The sequence below is a fragment of the Mesoplodon bidens genome (assembly GCF_964165515.1).
Source record: "Mesoplodon bidens genome assembly, chromosome: 5".
Taxonomy (NCBI): Eukaryota; Metazoa; Chordata; class Mammalia; order Artiodactyla; family Ziphiidae; genus Mesoplodon; species Mesoplodon bidens.
Genome location: NC_138161.1, coordinates 5994632 through 6013541, shown reverse-complemented (window position 1 = coordinate 6013541; position 18910 = coordinate 5994632). Strand labels below are relative to the sequence as shown.

At 45.1% G+C, this 18910-nt stretch overlaps 1 protein-coding gene across 2 annotated transcripts in view; it reads right to left on the bottom strand.

The window, feature by feature from the left end:
* DSCAM (DS cell adhesion molecule) overlaps positions 1-18910 on the bottom strand; it is a gene marked incomplete at both ends in the record, with an annotated part of 733770 nt that overhangs the window by 17170 nt on the left and 697690 nt on the right. The window contains 4 exons of one of the 2 annotated variants that reach the window (XM_081235410.1): positions 650-968; positions 2315-2512; positions 10966-11115; positions 14517-14632. In XM_081235410.1, the coding sequence (XP_081091536.1) occupies positions 650-968; positions 2315-2512; positions 10966-11115; positions 14517-14632 (783 nt within the window). The remainder of the gene's footprint in view (positions 1-649; positions 969-2314; positions 2513-10965; positions 11116-14516; positions 14633-18910) is intronic. The other variant, XM_081235409.1, reaches the window with a different exon arrangement.

Below are 18910 nucleotides of genomic sequence, written 5' to 3'. Positions count from 1 at the left end.
ACTAGCCATTTACTGTCACTTTGGGTAACTCAGGGAAGCCAAGTGCCAAAGGCTGGCTCCCCGATAAGACTGCTCTCCTTCTGAAACCCACAGCACGGCAGTTTTAAAACATCACCCCCATATTTTCAATACTTCTCAGGTGGTGGTGATCTCCTTTTCTAGAATCTGGGCTCCCAGAGCTCTGTGGTTGCTTGAACAACAGAATATGGCAGAAGTGATGGGTCAGTTTTCAGGCCCAACCTTAAGAAACTGGCTATTTCCACTGTCTCTCTTGGGACACTGGCTCTTAGAACTGAGTCACCATGACATAAGGATGCACAGGCCACCTCGTGGAGAAACCTATGTAGGGAGGATGCGGCCAGCATCAACCCTCCAGGTGAGTGAGCCATTTTGAACGTGGCTCCTCTATCCGTAACTGAGCTTCCCCATCGACACGGTCAGAACCGAGATGCGTGTCCCCACGAAGCCCTGACTCAATTTCAGACTCAAGAACGAAACAAATGATCATCGTTGTTGTAAGCTCCCAAGCTTTAGGGTGGTGCATTATGCAGCAGTCAATAAACAGAAGACCCAGTGTAAATACCAACAAGGCCTTTTACAACAGACCAGTGTGACTTGGGAAGATGAGCTTCCCCGACCGCTGGTCCACACGTGTCTCGCCTCACCTGGCCGATGTGCCTTCGGAACCGCCATGTTCATCACGCGTCCTCCATCCTGAGGTTTGGGGGGAGATGCGGTGAACCTGCAGATCCCCGATTCTGAAGGGGTGCTGGAGGTCAGACTGTCTGTGTACTCATTTGTCCCTGCCGTCAACTGCTCGGATGATGTGTCTGAGATGAAGCACTCTGTGATGGTGAACTTGGCGTGCCTCAGCTGCTCTTCCATCTTGGCGTGTTCGTAGGCCCTGGCCAGTTCTTCATAAGTGGAAGAGGCACTTTCTGTGGAGACCATGCTGCTTCGCGCCCGATCTGTGCCGTGCAAAAGAGAAAACAAGATGGATGATGTGTCACCGTGAGTCTGCACTGACTGGGTGGCACTCTGGGCTTGTGTCTATTTCTTCCAGTCACTGGGTAGCCCGGCAGGGGTGCCCGGTCTTTGTCTGAGGACTGCCTCTGTCACTGTAAGGCCACCTTCATGATCCTCAGCCATGTGGCCTCGGGGTGTCAGCAGAAGCTCTGGAGTCAGATGTCCCCAGCCTGGGACACTGCCATAGATCAGTAATACATCCCCTTGAAAAAATTCTGCTTTTAGTTAAGACAGCTGGGAATGCGGTGCAAATGAACTGCAGTGGCCCCTTCCCTGCCCTGTTTTGCAAGTTCCCCTGGACCACAGAGAGCCTTTCACTGGCAGGAATGATCTGAACTCAGCACTCAGCTCCTCTGGCCTCTGTGTGGCAGGAAGACAGGGTGACGGTTAGAGATGAAGATGTGACTGTGCGGAATTGCTCACTAGGTCAAACGACTTCTGACCCTGGGACGCATTCTTGGTGTTTGCCACCCTTTACGGGGACCAGAAAACCTCTAGAACCATAAAAGGAGCATCTTGGGTAGAGGACTGTCTGCATTTTAAACCCACTCAAAAGTTCTGAAGTCACCTCTGTGGAACTCTGAGGTTCTTGTAAGAGAAATAACTGCCATAAAAATAAACGTACATGGTGACACGCCACCTTTGGAAGACTATTTTTGAAGTATATCATCCAGAACAAAAGAAAATGAGTATTAAAATTTCCTACAGCTATTAAGTTTAGATATCATTTCTTTTCAAAATTTTACATTGGTGGGGTGGGCAACCCAGTGCTATTCTTAGGCTCTGTCTTCTCTGCAGAGTGAGATCTTGGTGGTGGATGGTACGGTAGGAATGGCTTTCCTTATAATCAACCCTTGTTTAATTGTCAAATGGGTCTGCCGTGTTCCCTACAGAGGGTGCTATGACCTTGTCATGTAACTTCAAGTGCAATGTCTTAATCCTGGAGATAGTAGTTGGCGAGATGCCCTCAGAGGATAATCAGAATGATTGTAACCTTGAGGGAGAACATTTAGAAATTTCTATGTCTCTCTCGGCAGGGCAGGAAGGAAAAGGAGAGGGAACAGTGTGTCTGAGATTCAGGATGCCTGCAAACTAGACTCCTTTGGCTCTGCTGTGCGGAATTCACTGGATCTTGGACATGGTCAATGCAGTACAGCTGTATCGGTACCTGTTAGGTAAATGGTCTAGCAATTTGAAATTGACCTTGAAAGGGAACAGGTAGGGCCCTGAAGCCAAGGGCATGGGCCCTACTTGTCCCGGGATAGAGAAGGAGGCATGCAGGCCCTACCTGTGTCTTGGGAGGGGCTGACGCTGTAACTGTCACTCTCCTTGTCCATGGAGCCCGCAGCCCTGGGTGTTGGCAGCCTCCAGTCAGTGGTGAGGGTGTGTGTTGAAACTGTGGGGTGGGGTCTGTTGAGGGTCCACTGGCTGGCGTACCGGTTTCTCGTTGTGGGCCCAGCCTTCGCGTTCCTCCTGGTGGTGGGATCTGAGAAGAACCAGAACAAGGTTTGTCTCTAGGAGGGTGGTCAGCCGTGATCATGGTGTTGAGTGGGGTTCTCCCGACCCAGCCCTATGACCCAGCAGGGCTCACGCCTCCAGGAAGCTCTCCCTGACTACCCCTGTCCAGAGTACTGGTTTCCTCTCCTCTCTGGTCTGAAACATTCAGGTGATACTTAAGCACTTAAACAAGCCTTGTTGGGGAAGAATATCAGATTTGGACTCAGGACTCCAAATGGATGTGGGTCTTGCTTTTGGCTCTTAATAGTTTCATGACCCCCCTTGTATCACTTAAACTTCCTGAGAATCACCACCTTCTGTAAAAGGAGAGAGTTCAGCCAAATACGCTCTAATGTGGCTTCCTTTCTACAGTGTTACCTCGAGGTGTTGTTACAGGTTGAATTGTGTCCCCTGCAGAAAAGATATGTCCACATCCTGATCACAGAACCTCAGATTCATCTTATTTGGAAATAGGGTCATCACAGGTGTAATTAGTCCAGGTGAGGTCAGACTGGAGTAGGGTGGGCCCTGGATCCAACATGACTGGTATCGTAACAAGATGAGGAGACAGACAAGGAGGGGAGAGCCCCGTGGGGCTATGGAAGCAGAGACTGGAGGGCTGCAGTTGGGCCAAGGAGCCCGGAGGCCACCACCAGGCACTAGGAAGAGGCGAGGAAGGGTCCTCCCCGACAGGCTTCACAGGGGGCATGGCCCTGAGGACAGCTTGATTTTGGACTTCTAGCTAGCGGACCTGTGAGAAAATAAATTTCAGTTCTTTTAAGCCACCCAGTTTGTGGCACATTGTTATAGCAGCCCCAGGAAAGCAAGCAGCTCTCTCCTGTATAGACTGTTGTCTTGTATTCACTCACTGCCTCGAGTATGACTTTTATTCATCAACTAAGTTGCAAGTTCTTAGAGCAGAGAGAAGAGGGAAGATCCCCTTATGTCTGAACACTTTCTTATTCCTTTGCACAAGGTAGCATCTCTTCAATGGAACTGTCTGATCTGTGACCAAGACTTGGGTTATTCAATGTGGAGAACAAAGGGTCATTGCATATCTGGATGTCACAGGTCTCCCATCTTCAGAAACATAGAGGTTTATGGACACACAGGATGGAGCCAGATGGGTTTCATTGTCTCTAAATTTGAAAACAGAGGCAAGAGGTCAAGGGGGTGGACTGAGTTCTTAGCTCAGCTCTTAGCTAACAAAAAACATGTTCCAACAGTACAGAACATTGCACACTGGAGTTGGCAATGTTCCCTTTTCTAGAATTCCGTGGAAAAGGGGAGAGGCTCAGTTACCTGGAATGATTTTTCTGGGGCTCCAGCCTGAAGGCAACATAAGGTCCTTTTCCAGTTTTGAATTCTCTGCTTTTCAAAGAGGAACTTTATGCAGTTATATTTCGAAAATGACCTGGCCACTTCTAAACACAGCAGTCTGTATTGACTGCTTATCACTAATGGAGCGGTTTTGAAGGAACAGAACTGCGAGGGACAACCTGTGGCCTGATGATACAGACTCACTTATGTGTTCTCCTGAACCTGCAAGTCTCTGCAGGACAGAGGCAAGGGCGCTCACCCTCCAATCATCCCACAGAGCCTGCTGTGCTCCCCGGCACACAGACTTCCCTGGATGAATACACATAGCTCAGGGTGACTTTATGGCTGACACAATGGGAGCTCAGGGAGGAGAGGTGACACAGCTATGAAGTGGCAGAAATGGAGCCCAAGACCCCACCTGTCAGTCCAAGATTGCCCATTACTTGGCCATGCGTGTCCTCACCCTTGACACCTAGGAGTCCTGGTGCAGTATCTGCATGACACTAGTTCATTTATGATTCTATGCAGGGTCACGGGACCTGACACTTGAAAGTGGTGAAATGACTTTCTTTTTAAATTGGAGGATTTTCCTTTTAGCCCAGTTTCTAGTTATTGGACTTTGAACCTAATCCATCACTCTAAAATGCTGGAGAGAAAAGCCTAAGGATGGCAGCTCAATCGATACATATTAAGAATTCCTGGGTCATCAAAATGCTCTGTCTTGGTGCATAATTCTCTGAGGCATTGATTTTCAGCCTCATCTCAGCCTTTACTTGCAAAATTCCACGGAAGACTTTATTGGAAGGTTTTTCATGGCCTTGATTAGAATGTAAATGAGTTATGCTGGAGAGCCAAGCTCTCTGGACAGCAAGGTATAAATGATAATTGGGTTTCTCTGCTGAAATGCTAAGAAAGAGATCCTCAAAGAGATAGAAAAGCATTCTCCTGGGTAGGAGCCTATATGTCTTCCAGGCACTGTCGACATGATAAGTGGAGCTTAAATAGTGGAGCTTGTTATTTAAATGCTAATGAATCTTTTCCAGAAAATTACCCAGTCCCTTACATAAGTTTTGAGGGTTCTTATTTTTATTCTTCCTTAAGTTTCCTGTAAGTACAGCTGTGGATCAGTTTTACTCCTGGCCTGGATGCTTGTGGAAGAGGGGGTCAGTTCGATAGTATCACTTACGGGACACAATTTCCTCAACTCCCCAAACCCTCACCTGTGTTTCCTCCTGTCAAGCCCACCCACCAACGGTGGGACAGAGACCTTGCCCCCCTCCATAGCTCCTTTTCCCACTGAGAGGACCCTATCTGGAGAGGTCCATGGTCAAGTGGCACTATTCAAGCCAGAAGTCTTTTCAAGTTAACTTTGTTCATTATCACCCCCCCCCTTTGTTCCTAGATGAGGACAGCTTTACCAGTGGCCTGATAATATTGGGAATATAGGTCATGATATTACTTTCCTTGAACTGCACTTCGTTCTGTTCTAAGCAAGCATCCTACAGGCAAAATTGTCCTCGTAGGTAGAATACTCAGGAGTTGACACATTTTTTAATAATCAGGTTTTTGGAGCTGTTTGGTACCTGAATTGAACTTTTCTGTAGGATAGTTTCTGAGATAGCAGCTAAAATAAAAATTTTACTTGGTTTCCACTCAGTGGCCTCCTTCGTAGACCTTCCTAGTTAATCTATTAACCAAATAAATGTTGGGGTTTACTGTCCCTGCATGGAAAGTAGTTTATTTGGGTCCCCAGCATCCTAATATAAATAAAATCTAGTGATGAGGCATTATGCTTGCTAAACAACACATGAATTAGGGGTAAGTGATATAAATAACTCTTGGCCTTTCAGCATTGGGTCTGAACCTGAATTAAGCTTCTGCTCATTGAATCAAATGATTTTAATTATCCTGAACTTGGGATGAGAGGATTTGGTGGATAATAAGGTCATAAAACATGCCATGTATATAATCGGCTTTCATTCCCTGCTACTGGTTTTCATATCTTACAGATGCTGAGGCCTTGGCTTTGCACGATGAATTTACCAGTTGTCTCATAGACAGGGTGAAACGGGGAGATTGAACATTCCTATCATTCAATGAACAAATATTTATCAAGGGTTATCACACACCGGACTTTCTTCACTGCCATCAGGTATTTTCCAGCAGTGTGCTGAGTACCATCCCGGGTAATAGAGTGTGCGTGTTTTTCAAAGTCTCAACAAGAAAGATTCAATCCGTGTTGTAAGCTCTTCTTATTTAATATATATGTGAAGTCTATTTTGTCCCCAGCAGTCCTTACAGAAGCATCATCTCTGCCTAGAGGAGTGTGGAGGGGTTGAGAGTGGGGCTTCGGGGTGAGCGTCTCTTACTTTGGTCCAGCTTTACTACTCGCAGGCTGTGACCTCACTGGTGTGCGCTTGCTCTCCTCTCTGGGACTGGTGGGTGGCGACCTTGCCCACCATCAGCGCTATTGTGAGACGTGCGTGACATTAACGAGCTACAGAACCACAGGCACGTGGGAGGCATCAATCAACCTGGGGCTTAGCCCATGACTCCTGAGTGACAAACACTTGACATGGGATGCAGTGTGTCCTGTTTAATGAAGATGGTGATGGGAGATTTGATGGGTTGATCATGAAGGCTAGAAACTCACTTTTGAGAGTTTGACAGGAAAAAAGCCATGAAAAGTCATAAAACTAGATGCTGGAGAATGCCAGTGATGCAGAAAGGTGCCCACTGGGAGTAACTGGTAAGGATAGGAGCTGTGTCCTATTTGTTTTCCAGTCCAGCCCTGCATGGTGAATGCTTTTTTTAGGAATGAATAAATGATGATGGGTGGATGACATCCAGGTAAACATGACAAAACAAACCCGGGTCAAATCTAACACTGATCACTTCACATGTCTTTGTACCCTTGCACATTTTGCAAGTAAAAAGGTTGGTTTAAGTTCTCCAAGGTGATGACCTCATTGGTAAGTTTCTGCAACGTGTCCCGGGGGCGGACTGTGTACATGTGGAAAGAAACACTTCTAACTGGGTGAGGCGATACAGACACACAGCTGATCAGATGTCTCAGGAAAGGGAGAACAAAGAGAGGGAAGAAACTGGTTGCCCGACTCCTGCTGCAAATACTAAGCATCCTTTCTTTTCCACCCCCATTACTCTGATTTCAAAACTTCTGACATAAGTATATATATGGTTGCTCAGTATCTAAATGTATTTACTGAAGGTCTACTGTGAGTTGGACCCTCTGGCAGCAGCTGGGGAGACCCGCGTGAACAGAGACCCAGCTTCCAAGTGTGTCCTAACCCACGGGAGAGACGGGGACATGAAAAGAGCTGTGGACACAGCCACGGTAGGTGTTTTCACATCTTGAAAGAGAGATACAGCAAATCTTTGCGATTCCTTCCATCCTTGTAATAAGAATTTGTTGCAACTCTTTGGCAAACTAATGCAATGTTTAGAAACATAACTTCTACAGAACAGTCGTGCTCATGTGCAAGCAACATATTTTAGATGTTCTTCTTAAAAATAAAAGTTTCCTAGGATAACAACAAAATTAGAATAGAACAAGAATGTCTTTGGTAGTTGAGGAAATAGGCTATAAACCAATCTCTACAAATACGCCAGACTGCAGTGAGAGAAACCTGCCCCAGGTGACTGAGGGGATGCAGGTGTAACACCTGGGCCCAGGTGACAAGCTCTGGGTACAAGAAGCAAGCAGAGGACTGGGCTGCAGAAAGCTCAAGGCTTTGGACTCCTGTGCTGATCTGCTGGGGGGTGAGACACCCAGCGTTTCTACTTCCAAATAAAAAAATACGATGCCTTTAATCTTTTGTAATGTGGTTCTGGAGAAATATTTAACACAACAAAATGATCACAATGGAATATTACTCGGCCATAAAAAGGAACAAAATTCTGTCACTTGTAGAGATGTGGATGGACCTAGAGTCTGTCATACGGAGTGAAGTAAGTCAGAAAGAGAAGAACAAAGAAGAACAAATATTGTATATGAATGCATGTATGTGGAATCTAGAAAAATGGTACAGATGAACCTATTTGCAGGGCAGGAATCGAGATGTAGATGTAGAGAATGGGCATGTGGACACAGTAGGGGAAGGGAAGGGTGGCATGAACTGGGAGATTAGGTTTGACATATACACACTACCATGTGTAAACTAGATAGCTAGTGGGAACCTGCTGTAGAGCACAGGGAGCTCAGCTCGGTGCTCTGTGATGCTCTGCTAGTGGGTGGGATGGGGGTGGGGGGAGGTCTAAGAGGGAGGGGATGTATGTATACATACAGCTGATTCACTTCATCATACAGCAGAAACCAACACAGCATTGTAAAGCAACTATTCTCCAATTTAAAAAAAAAAATGATCCCGAAATCTTTACTAATGGAGAACGTTCTGCAGATGCTAAATGAATAATTCTAGAGACTGAGGAATGAATTTGTGTAGATTTTCCAAGTGTTTGTAAACGCTATTTAATGAAGTTCATCACGAATGAAAGAAGCGTCTTTCCAGAAGCTGTAGAGGTTTCTGTGGGATCTGATCATAAGGCAACCCCTGGGCGAGCATCCCGACACCCTCAGAACGGGCTGCAGACGTGTGACACTAGCCTGTGAGGCCTGCAAAACCAGGCTGGCTGTGTCTCTGGCTCATCCTATTCGCCTTCCCTGTCACCATTCAGGTCCCACTTCTGTCCCCAACGTGCTTTAGAGAATTTCCCGTACCGTTCCTTCTGCCTGGCAGGCCGACTGACTCCTGCCTGGGACTCAGTGGAGGTCTTCCCCAAGCCTCACACTGAAGCAGCCCCTGCCCTGGTCCCCATGCCCCCGGCCGACTCACCACCTCATCGTTCTCTTCTATTTGTCCCTCGTACTTACTGATAAACAAAAAACGCTTTCGCTCCTTGTTTCACGTTTGACTTCCTCCACTCAGATGAAGTGAATGCCTTTTTGCACCTTTCGAGGTATCCCAACCCTGGGCACTGGCCATATGTGAAGTAACACATTCATGAATGCTTCTGCATCTGAATGAAGGGATTCTTAAAGCTCCCCAACCGTGCCTACACCATTAGAGCCATGAGGCCATGAGAGAGGGAGGCCGACACGTCCCTTCCGCCAGCCTCCTGCCTGAGGTGAGTGAGAGACACTCACCTCTCACTCGTTAGACCTTCTGCTTGTGACACAGATGCATGTCTCTGTGATTATTCTGAAAGCCATCAAATCAGCCCTCCCTTGTTCTGGGGCTGACCCGGCAGCTAGAAGCTTCCCCGTGCTTTAGTTTCACTGCCTCCTGTCCGGCCTTGACTGTTTACGACTAGCCTTTGTGCATCTCTCTGCCAGCTGAGCATTGGCAGGGAGCTGGAAATGCAGATTCTTTTCACTTGCTCTGCGGTGAGCCCAGCAGGTTTGAGGGGTCCTGCACGGCTGCGCTGCTGTGGACACCTCTTCCCGGGCTCTACGTGACACACACCTAACACTTGGGGAAGTGTTTCTCAATGAGGGGTCCAGGTAACCAGCAACAGAATCACCCTAGATGGCTGTTATAATACAGATTTCCAGGCCCCGCCATACACCAAGTGGATCTGAATCCCTGGGGGTGGAAGCCTGGAATGAGTATTTTAAACAGGCACCCTGGGTAATTCTGATGCACACAGAAGATGGGGAGCCACTCCCTGGGGCGTCTGTCCTGTTTCCTCTGCCTCTTTCCTATCCTGCTGCTAAGGTCCCCATTAACTTCCACTCTGATGGGGACAAAGGCCTGCTGAGGTCAAGGATCCACTGATAGAAGTCCCCTAGGTCTGTAATCTTTCCCGGGTTTAATAGCCATAAGTGGCTCAGAAAGCCATCAGTGCAGTTTCTTGAAGTAGCCAGGAGCAGGCCCAGGCAGATCATGATGGAAAAGCCCATAGCTGGAGAGAATGTCAAGGACCTGGGAGCACTTTCTAAGAGCAAAGGTCTTAGTCCTGTGCACTCCTTCGCAAAGCTAGTCCTCACTCGTGTCCCGTTCGTGTCTTCAGAATGTGCTAATGGCATCAGAGAAGGAAGGACATGAGGTTACACGGAGGAGAGGAATAAAAGACTCCTTCAGAATGTTCTTGAAAACGACTTTGCAAATGAATTTCAGTAACCGCTAGCACCGTTTTCCTGCATAGTACGATGCTACTTAGGAACCAACCAGTTTGCTTCAGGAAGCTCAGTGCATTTCACAAATGCCTTCCAAGGCAGACATTATAAAGAACAGCTACAAGCATTATATTTATTTTTCTAATTATAGCACTCTACTCGAAGAATGTAAAAATTTTTTCAAAGAGAGTGATGAATGATTTAACAGCTAGCATCAAAACTTCCAAAAAGATAATAATCGGGACATCAATTTCTCAGTCTTTAAAGAGATTTAGGAACAATTTAAATTATGAAGGAATAAGAGTATCTAATTAATAAGCTCTAGATACATATTAGGGTATTTAATTTCATCACTGTAATTAATTTCCATATAATATGGATCCAAATCTTAATAACTAAACCAAACATAATCCCCAGATTAAGGAGAACTATATTCTCAAATAGTGAGTTTCAGCAGAAAAGCATAAGCTCGGAGGACAGACGGACAGACAGCTGAATCTTGGTTTCACTACATAGTATGCGTACAACTTTGGGCTGTTTCCCTAACTTCTCTGAGATTGTTTCCTCATCAGTAAAATGGGAGCTCTAATATCTACTGTATAAGTAGGTACCTGAAAGGGCTGTTGCAAAGATAACAGACTGATATCACCTTTCTATCCCAATCCTGGAACAGAGGAGATACTAAGGTTAACTAACTTCTTTTCCTGTGTTGTCTAAATAAAAAAAATAAATACCTGGACCTGAAATCTCTAACACTTTCTTAGTAAACCAATACCAAGAGTTACTGGCTTCAACCAATACGATTTTAATAATGGCTCAGGTCAAACAATACAAAGTCAATGTCCCAATCAAAGATGTCATCATACCTACTTGCTTCTTAGGCACAGAGCTGAGAAACCCCACATTTTATTGCACAGCCATGGAGCATGAATGCATTCCCAGCACTGATAACACCCACAGAGTTTAAGTGATGTGTGACCACTCACTCGTTCCCGGCCGAGCATCCGAAACATCCACCAAGGGCCCGGTGGCCTGCGACACTGACTGGTAATGGACCGTGTGTGTCACCGTCAGGGACTTTTGTTTCGCTGCCTCTCCGAAGTCAGCATCTGTCAACAGGACCGTGGAGCGATCGTCTGCAGAACAGCAGGATACAGGAAGCCAGGGACAGTTATCCCCTGCTCAGTGACTCCCTGGCCGCCTTTCTCCTCGGTACTTGCATTATTGCTAATGGCAACATTAACAAGAACCTCATCTCATCCAGCAAAAAAAAAAAAAAAAAAAAAAGAAACCCAAAATATTCAACCACTGTATTAGAATTACTCCAGAATGAAAAAAATAGATTATCCTTAGGGGTTGACTTAGGAGCATGACTTAAAGAGAACGACAGTGGAGAAGGGTCTCCCCTCTCTCCTGGGGCTTGGTTTCTTCTCATTAAGCACACATTGATCTGGGGAGGACTGTTGGGTCCATTTAATAGAGTTTGGGTTTTATGTGTTTGTTAAAAGCTCACCCGAGACACCACCAGCCATGTCAGCATCGCCCAGGGTTGAGGCTGCCATTTCAAATAAGCTCTGTGTGAGGTACAAGAAAAACTGCCCTGCGGTCATCTATCCCGGGGTCACCTCTCATATGGAAGATGGCAAATGTTCAAGATGGGGCACGGGGGGAGCAGAAGGGAAGTGCCAGTCTTCAGAGTGTATTGATTCCTTGATTTTAACTGTTCTGAGGGATATGCCTTTTCTTCCCAACTCTCCTGAGCTTCAGTGACTCTAGGGCATTCAGTAACTGACTTCTCAAAATGACTCACTTGTCAGACTTCCCAGGTCCTATTGGCATAGGGCACTTGAAGGTTAGGGAAGCCTGGGTGCAGATGAATGCAGAGCATTTTAAGCCTTTGGGGAAGGAGCAGTTGGTCGGGCTGTGTGTCATTATTTGGCTGTCTCAGATTTTCATTACTTTGTGGTGATACTTTACACGCTTTCCTAAGAGCTTCTTGACTCCAAGGGAAACTTTCATTAGCGTATATGGAGTTTTTCATACATTTTCAAGCACTGCAGGCTGGGGTGATGTTCATATGAGTTTATCAGTCAGCTGGGACCACACTGCAGCGGGCTTGACACTGAACGGTAATGCGAAAGTCATAAACAACACAGCTAGACTGCTGTGCCCAAAAAAGGCTCTGAACAGAACGAACCTTACAAAAGCCAATTACTCAGGCTCTGGCAGGAAAGGAAAACCTCTTGAAGTCAGAATAAAATTTCTGGGCAGAGAAAAAGAGGAAGGACTGCCAGGAGGTCTGCTGGCACCCAGTGTGTGGTACAGCCCAGATCGGTGCCACCGTGGGAGCCTAGGCTCGGCTTGGGGGTCCCGCCCTACATCTGACCCTCCACCCTCGAATAAGGTGGACTTTCCACGGAAGTGGGTTCTTATAATTGGACCTGGTATCAGAGGCCTGACATACATCCATAAAAATGTGTGGCGGTTTCTATCATGTAGCCCCGCTAAGAACACACCAGAGTATCTGTGGGGCTGGGTTTCCAGTTTTAATGGGACATTTCGGGTGCCTGTCAGTTTGTGAGGTTGACCATCCATTCTGGCTAGAAATTAATGGCTCTCCCATATTGGATTCTTGTAGGCAGAGCCCAGAGCATTTTAAAGCATCATGTCTCTACTTCCCCAATAATTAGAAGATGCCATTGACCAAATGTCAGCCACCACCGGGAGGTAAATGACACTTGATGATGAATGTTCCTGCAACGAATGTGCTACATCTCTGGCTAAGGGTCGTTATTATGTATGGAAACGACGGGCAGACCTTCCTCTGGTGTTTGGTCAGCAGTGACTAGCTACTGGGAAGTAATACACCACTCCCAGGATCCGCCTGGAGACCTGTTTCAACAGCTGTAAGTAGAGTTATTAACAAGTCTGGTGAGAACATTTAGCAAATGTCGTAACTGTATTATAAAGTCATAGGAATTACAATTTGATTTTGGAACTGATGTTTCAAAGGAAATCTTAGTTTTAGTGCCCAATTCACTGGGTTCCATAAAAGAGATTCCAGATACACTACAGAAAAGGTAATGAGAAACAAAACATGGTGCTTTGCCCTGATGTGAGCCAGCTAATTGAATCTTGTGTATTTCAGGATGCGTAGTGAGCCCTCATACAACATGGTAGTATTTAACTGAAGTTGGATGATCGAAGCTCACATTGGACGTGACCAAGGTGTGCTAAGTGCTGTTATGCCTGAACCAAACTTGAATCCCGCACGGGCAGCCCAGGTCTTAGAATTTAGGAGCCATTAGGTCAGACATCCCCACTGTTCTATTAAAAGACCATAAAAGCAGGGCAGGGACAAGGGGCAATGGAGGTGTCCTGACAATCTGGCCACTCATCACTGCCTAATTGGCAGGAGGTATGGAGGGTACATGCCAGGAGTTGGGTGGTTTTAGCCAAACCACAGGAAAGGGTTGTCCTGGGACCAAGTGCCAGAAAACATCTTCCAGAACAGACACAGAGTGAAGTTCAAAAAGTGGCAGCCTAGGAAACCTGCCTCAGAGTCTGTTTCCATGAGTACTGGGGGGTCCAGCCATACTTCTAAGGTGAGGAGTTCTGGGAAGTAGCCTGTTGATACGGAAGAAGGTGATACCCAGTCACCAAAGGTGAAACAGGTGGCCAGGTGGGGGACCTGCCCTGTTTTTGCTCCTGTCTGTGTGACCTGCAAGCTACAGAACCTCTCAGCGTCCCAGTTCCCAAGTAGAATCTTTTTCCTATGTTGTTTGGGAGGCGTAAGTTAAATAATCCACATAAAGTGCTTAGAAAAGTATGTGACCTTTAGAGCACTCTTAATAAATGTTAGCTATTCTTCTGATCATTACTGCAGTGGAAATACAAAGTCTCTGATTCTGGAATAAATAGAACCATCTAGACAGGCAGTGTGGACTGCGGACTTCGAGTGGAAAGAGGCTGGAAGGAGTCAGGACACCTGGGTTCTGGGTGGACAGGCCACTGAAGCTCTCCAGGCGTCTTTTGCGATCGTGAAACAGGGGAGCTGGGACTTTTCCAGAGCCCTGTGAAGGATTTTTATGGGGTGCCAAGGGGTGGAGAAAGATGTCCTTTGCAAAGACATTTGTAGAATTTAAAATTTTTCTTTAATAAAGGCCTTATTGGAGTTGAGGAGGAGCTCATAAAGTGGATTTCCAAGACGGGGTCTTAGTGTACAGCCCTTCTCAGTTTGCTTGATTATAAATGTTGGTTCTTTGGAGTGGTACCAAGAGCCTCTCCAGGAGAGACTCAACTTGGGGCAGAGTTGGGGTTCTCTCAGGTGAACTCTGTGGTTTACATAAGTCCATTTCCCCCGTATTTGCTGGTACTTGTTATTCTCCTCAATAACAGTTGTCTACCTTCTAACTTCTTTTCTCATGTAGCATTCAAGATGTTCCCATGTCTAATATTTCCCATGGCTCAGGGTTTGGGCTGAGAGGGCATGGCTGTAGCAGCCACATTGTGTAAGGCGGCAAACAGGACACCTTACCAATGGTCTCCATTGTGTCTCTCTCTTCAATCAAAAGCTGAGCCCTGGGTATGTCAATGTGCATCCTCAGGGTTTGCTGTTGCTTGCTCAAGGTGTCCGAAGTCCGGGTATTCTTACTGGGAATAAAAAAGGGGGATGCATTAACAAATTCAGTTCAGTGTTACACTAGGCCAACATGTGCTTGTACACCAACTTATTATCTAATTATGTGGGGAAGGGAGGGAAAGACACACGGGATAGATTGTTTTTCCTTCATTCAAATGATATTTATTAATATTAAATTTCAGCAGTCAGTTGTGAGGTTCAGAAAATACCAACTGTCAATAAAGATTGGTTTTGCATCTATCAATAGAAATTTGGACTTTCCTATTTCTTGTATAAAAGCTAAATGAAACACACACACACATAAAAACATTCTTAAATCAACAACATTTTCACTTGTCAGACATGAGATATTCCAGTGATGGTAAGAGAGAAAACATGTGCACTGGTCATTCACTGGATGGGGTTTTACTAACAGATTTGTATTATACCTGGAGACATTTTATTTTTGTTCTAGTAACAAATCATAAACCTTGTTAGCTTTCCTGACAGTAGTTTAGTTTTCCGAACCCAATTACATTTTAGAATAGAAAAAAAGCAATTACTATGAGAATTTATCCCAAAATTTGTGTACCAGAAAATTACTCTTAGAGTGAGCTGTCTCCTAAAAGTAAATGGAAATAGGTAGTAAAACTGCATGGTATAATCAAATTCAGTTACAGCTCACAGCAAAAAAAAAAAAAAAAAAATCTGCATGTTGGACAAAAATACAAAAAAGTCGATAAAAGCTTTAATTAGCAATGCACATTAGAAAAATGGTTGTTCAATCTTTACAGAATTATAAGAGTTGAGTAGATTTAAAAATATTTAATATTTAAGAATATTTTCTGAAACACCTTTCAGGAAGCAGCAGACATTCAGATAATTTAATCAATGTGATAATCTATGGCATCCCTAAATCTAGCTCATTAACTGTCAAAATCTGTTTTGAGAAAGATTTGTGGAGCCTGGCACACTCAGTGTTAGTTATATGTAATGGAGAACAATAAAGGTGTATCCATACTAAAATCTCAAATGTTTTTTGCTCCAAGCAAGCATTCACCAGGAAGCTCAGAGCTTCCTCATCCATGAGGATACATCCACTCTTGAACCATGTGGTTGATGAGTGCCAATAATCTGAAGGTCAAGTTCACTCAAGAAGCTGTTTAAATGTTTTCATTCAGAGGTCCATGTTAATATTCTGAATATTTTACAATGGCTCTTTCTTGAGTGTAAACAAAACAGCTCACGGAAATGGCAGCTTTTGAAAGGTGCGGCAGCTCTACCTAGGCCTTGATCTTGAACCAGATTTCTTGCTCTGCAGATGAGTAACTGGGTTATGTGGCTAGACCATGCTAATTACGCAGAGCCCAAATTCGAACGTTTTGGCCTGAATTTTTTACATGGTCTATAAATGTTTTTAAATTATTTACTTAACCAGGTTCTTACTTTGTTTGTGTGTGTGTGTGTTTTTTTAAGCAAAGATTCAGATCCTTGCATAAAATGAAGAGCGTTGGTGGCTTGGGGGGCTGCAGTTACGTCAGACAGGCTCTATTTCCACAAAAACATATGGGGAACTACTCCTCTGTGAATATCTGAAAGATCTGTTTCGAAACTTCACTAGGGACCAGAGCTTGTCCTTGCATCAGAAATAGAAGTGTGAGCTAGTTCCTTCTGCTCAGCATGCATAGTTATGAGGCGGTCCGCAGCTGCTCAGTGAACAGCGAGGAACCCTGCACAGCTATACTTAACAAGGGGTCTGCTGTCAGGTTGACACAGGAAGCAAGCGACATCACTGCTGTGCTCCACGGCGATTGACACAAAGACTGAGAATATGATTAACCTTCGTGGACAGGGGCAATCAAAGCTGGAGGTAAACGCCCCTCCTCGCAGGACTAAGCTGCAAGCCCTGCAGCTGGAAGGCAAGAAAGTTGCCCCACAAACCTTGAGATTCAGGGGCTTATTTTTCTTCTCTCTCTTTGCACTTGCTGTATCCTTTGCTCTAGGACGCACTCCCCCAACGCAATGCTCGTGTGGCTGCCCCCTCTCTTCTATCATTTCAGAGGAGCCAGTGGAGTCCCGCTGTGGGAACTCCCCATTCTCCATTGAATTTGGTCTCCTCAAAACTTAAAACTCCCTGGCATATGTTTAATTGAGTTATTTATTAGCCGTCTCTGCCAATGGACTATAAGCTCCTCAAAGGATATTTTCATCTCTTCTGTCCCCTATATACCCTGAAACTTGGAACGATATATAACCAAAGTAGGTGCTCAATTAGTATTTGTTGCAGGTTGTTGAATGAATCACGTTTGGGCACAATGGGAGCTGAGTCACACCTCCTAGAGCCTTTGCTTTGGGGGCAGTAACATTTTTCTCAATCTAAAAGGGTTATCAGGGCCCAAGGAAATTGTTTCTTTATCTTAATCTGTGCTGCCATATTTTATAATCTATTGTTACATGGAAGTTGATTCCCCCAAACTATAATAATTGGCCATCAGAACAGCAGCAAACCTTCAAAAAAAAAAAAAGCTATTTAAAGAAACCTCATTTGTAACCTGGAAAAAGATTCTGAATGTTTTCACTATGGAAGCAAAATTGCATCTTCTATATGATATGGGATCATGCTAAATATATTAGTTATTATTGAAATATAATCATCCACCATCCTTTTGCCATCTGGTTGTCTGATTAAAATGACAGAGAGCTGACCCTGGTTCACCGTGGATGGTGTTTCTGGGCTCAGCCAATAACTTATGTGCCATTGCTACAACACTTTAAAATCAATATTTCCTTAAGACTTGGGGGAAAAAAACCCCAAACTAATGACGATTTCTGCATACCCTCCCCTTCCTCCCCAAAATGTGATATGGAGCATCCTGTAGGTACAAAATAATGGTAAGGATATCAGGATATATCTCGTTGTAACAGTTGGGTGGGCATTTTTCTTTTTTACTATGTGTATAAAAATATAAACATCAAAAAGCTAAATTAACTTGAACTCTCAGTCTGAACCCTGCACTGCTCACAGCCAGCTTTCTTACTAATAGTGGTCCTTGGACATTAACGATGTGTACCTTAGTACGTTACAGCAAGCCGGTCTCACCTCTGAGAAGTCTGGTATATTTAAAAAAATGTTTTCTTGCCTAATCATATAAAAGGAAAACCCTTTCTATCTGAGCATGATGGATGAAGTCTATCTTCTCTCCTCTATGAGGTGACCTGCTTGGGTGAGATGAATGAGTGTCCCGAAGCATGACGCCCAGCGGTGGGAGTGGCAGCCTGTGGGGGACCCCCCCGGGGTGGGGGCTCCAGGTTGTCTGTGTTTGTCCTGCAGTTGCACCTGGCCGTCTGGCTCCGGGACAACTAATCTCACCAAAATACACAGATCTTTCCTTGAGGAGCATGGGCGGACAATAAATGTTATATTCACCTAGATCATGGGATGATAAAGCTAGGAGCAATTTCCAATTGCTGTTTTTAGATAAGGAAAACAGGGCACAGAGAGAGAAAAGGATGTACAGTAAGTCTCCTACATATGAACCTTCAAGTTGCGAACTTTCAAAGATGTGAACGTGCGCGCCTCAAGGTCAGGTGTGAGTGACATGGCAGTTGCCCTCCGTCTCCTGTTGCTGACGACCCTTCAGCTCTACCATCTCCCACCTCCCCTCCCTCCTCCAGCCAGTAACTCTTCTTGCCTGTTCACGTGATGCCAGCCCCTGTGTGCCAGCTGTTGTACTGTACTACTGCATTTTTCAAGGTACTATAAGATTAAAAACGTTTTCTTTATTTTTTGTTTGTTTTTGTGTATTATTTGTGTGAAAAGTATCATAAACCTATTACAGTACAGTACTATATAGCCGATGGTGTTAGTTGGGTCCCTAGGCTAACTTTGCTGGACTTACAAACAAATTGGACTTACGAATGCACTCTCAGAACGGAACTCGTTCGTATGTTGGGGACTTTACTGTACCCCCAAATCACAAAGCCAGCTGGTGGCAGTATTAGGCCTAGAATATAAATTCATGATTCTATGTCCCAGCCTGCCCAGTCCTCACCTTCCCAGAGAAACCAGTGACAAAGATCAGGAACAGCAATTCATTAGGGCTTCTCTGTACCAAAGGATCTGACTTGCCTAGACTTCCTGGCCTACATTTGGAATGTGCTTGGCCCTAACCTGACCAGGTAGGGGGACAAGGTTTTTTTGTTGCTTGGCCTGTTAACCTGCCAAGCTTAGATCGAACTGACCCTTCATGAATAAAAACATTGCTTTCTCTTCTAAATTAGTCCCATAAAAATTCACCTATTTGAGGAGC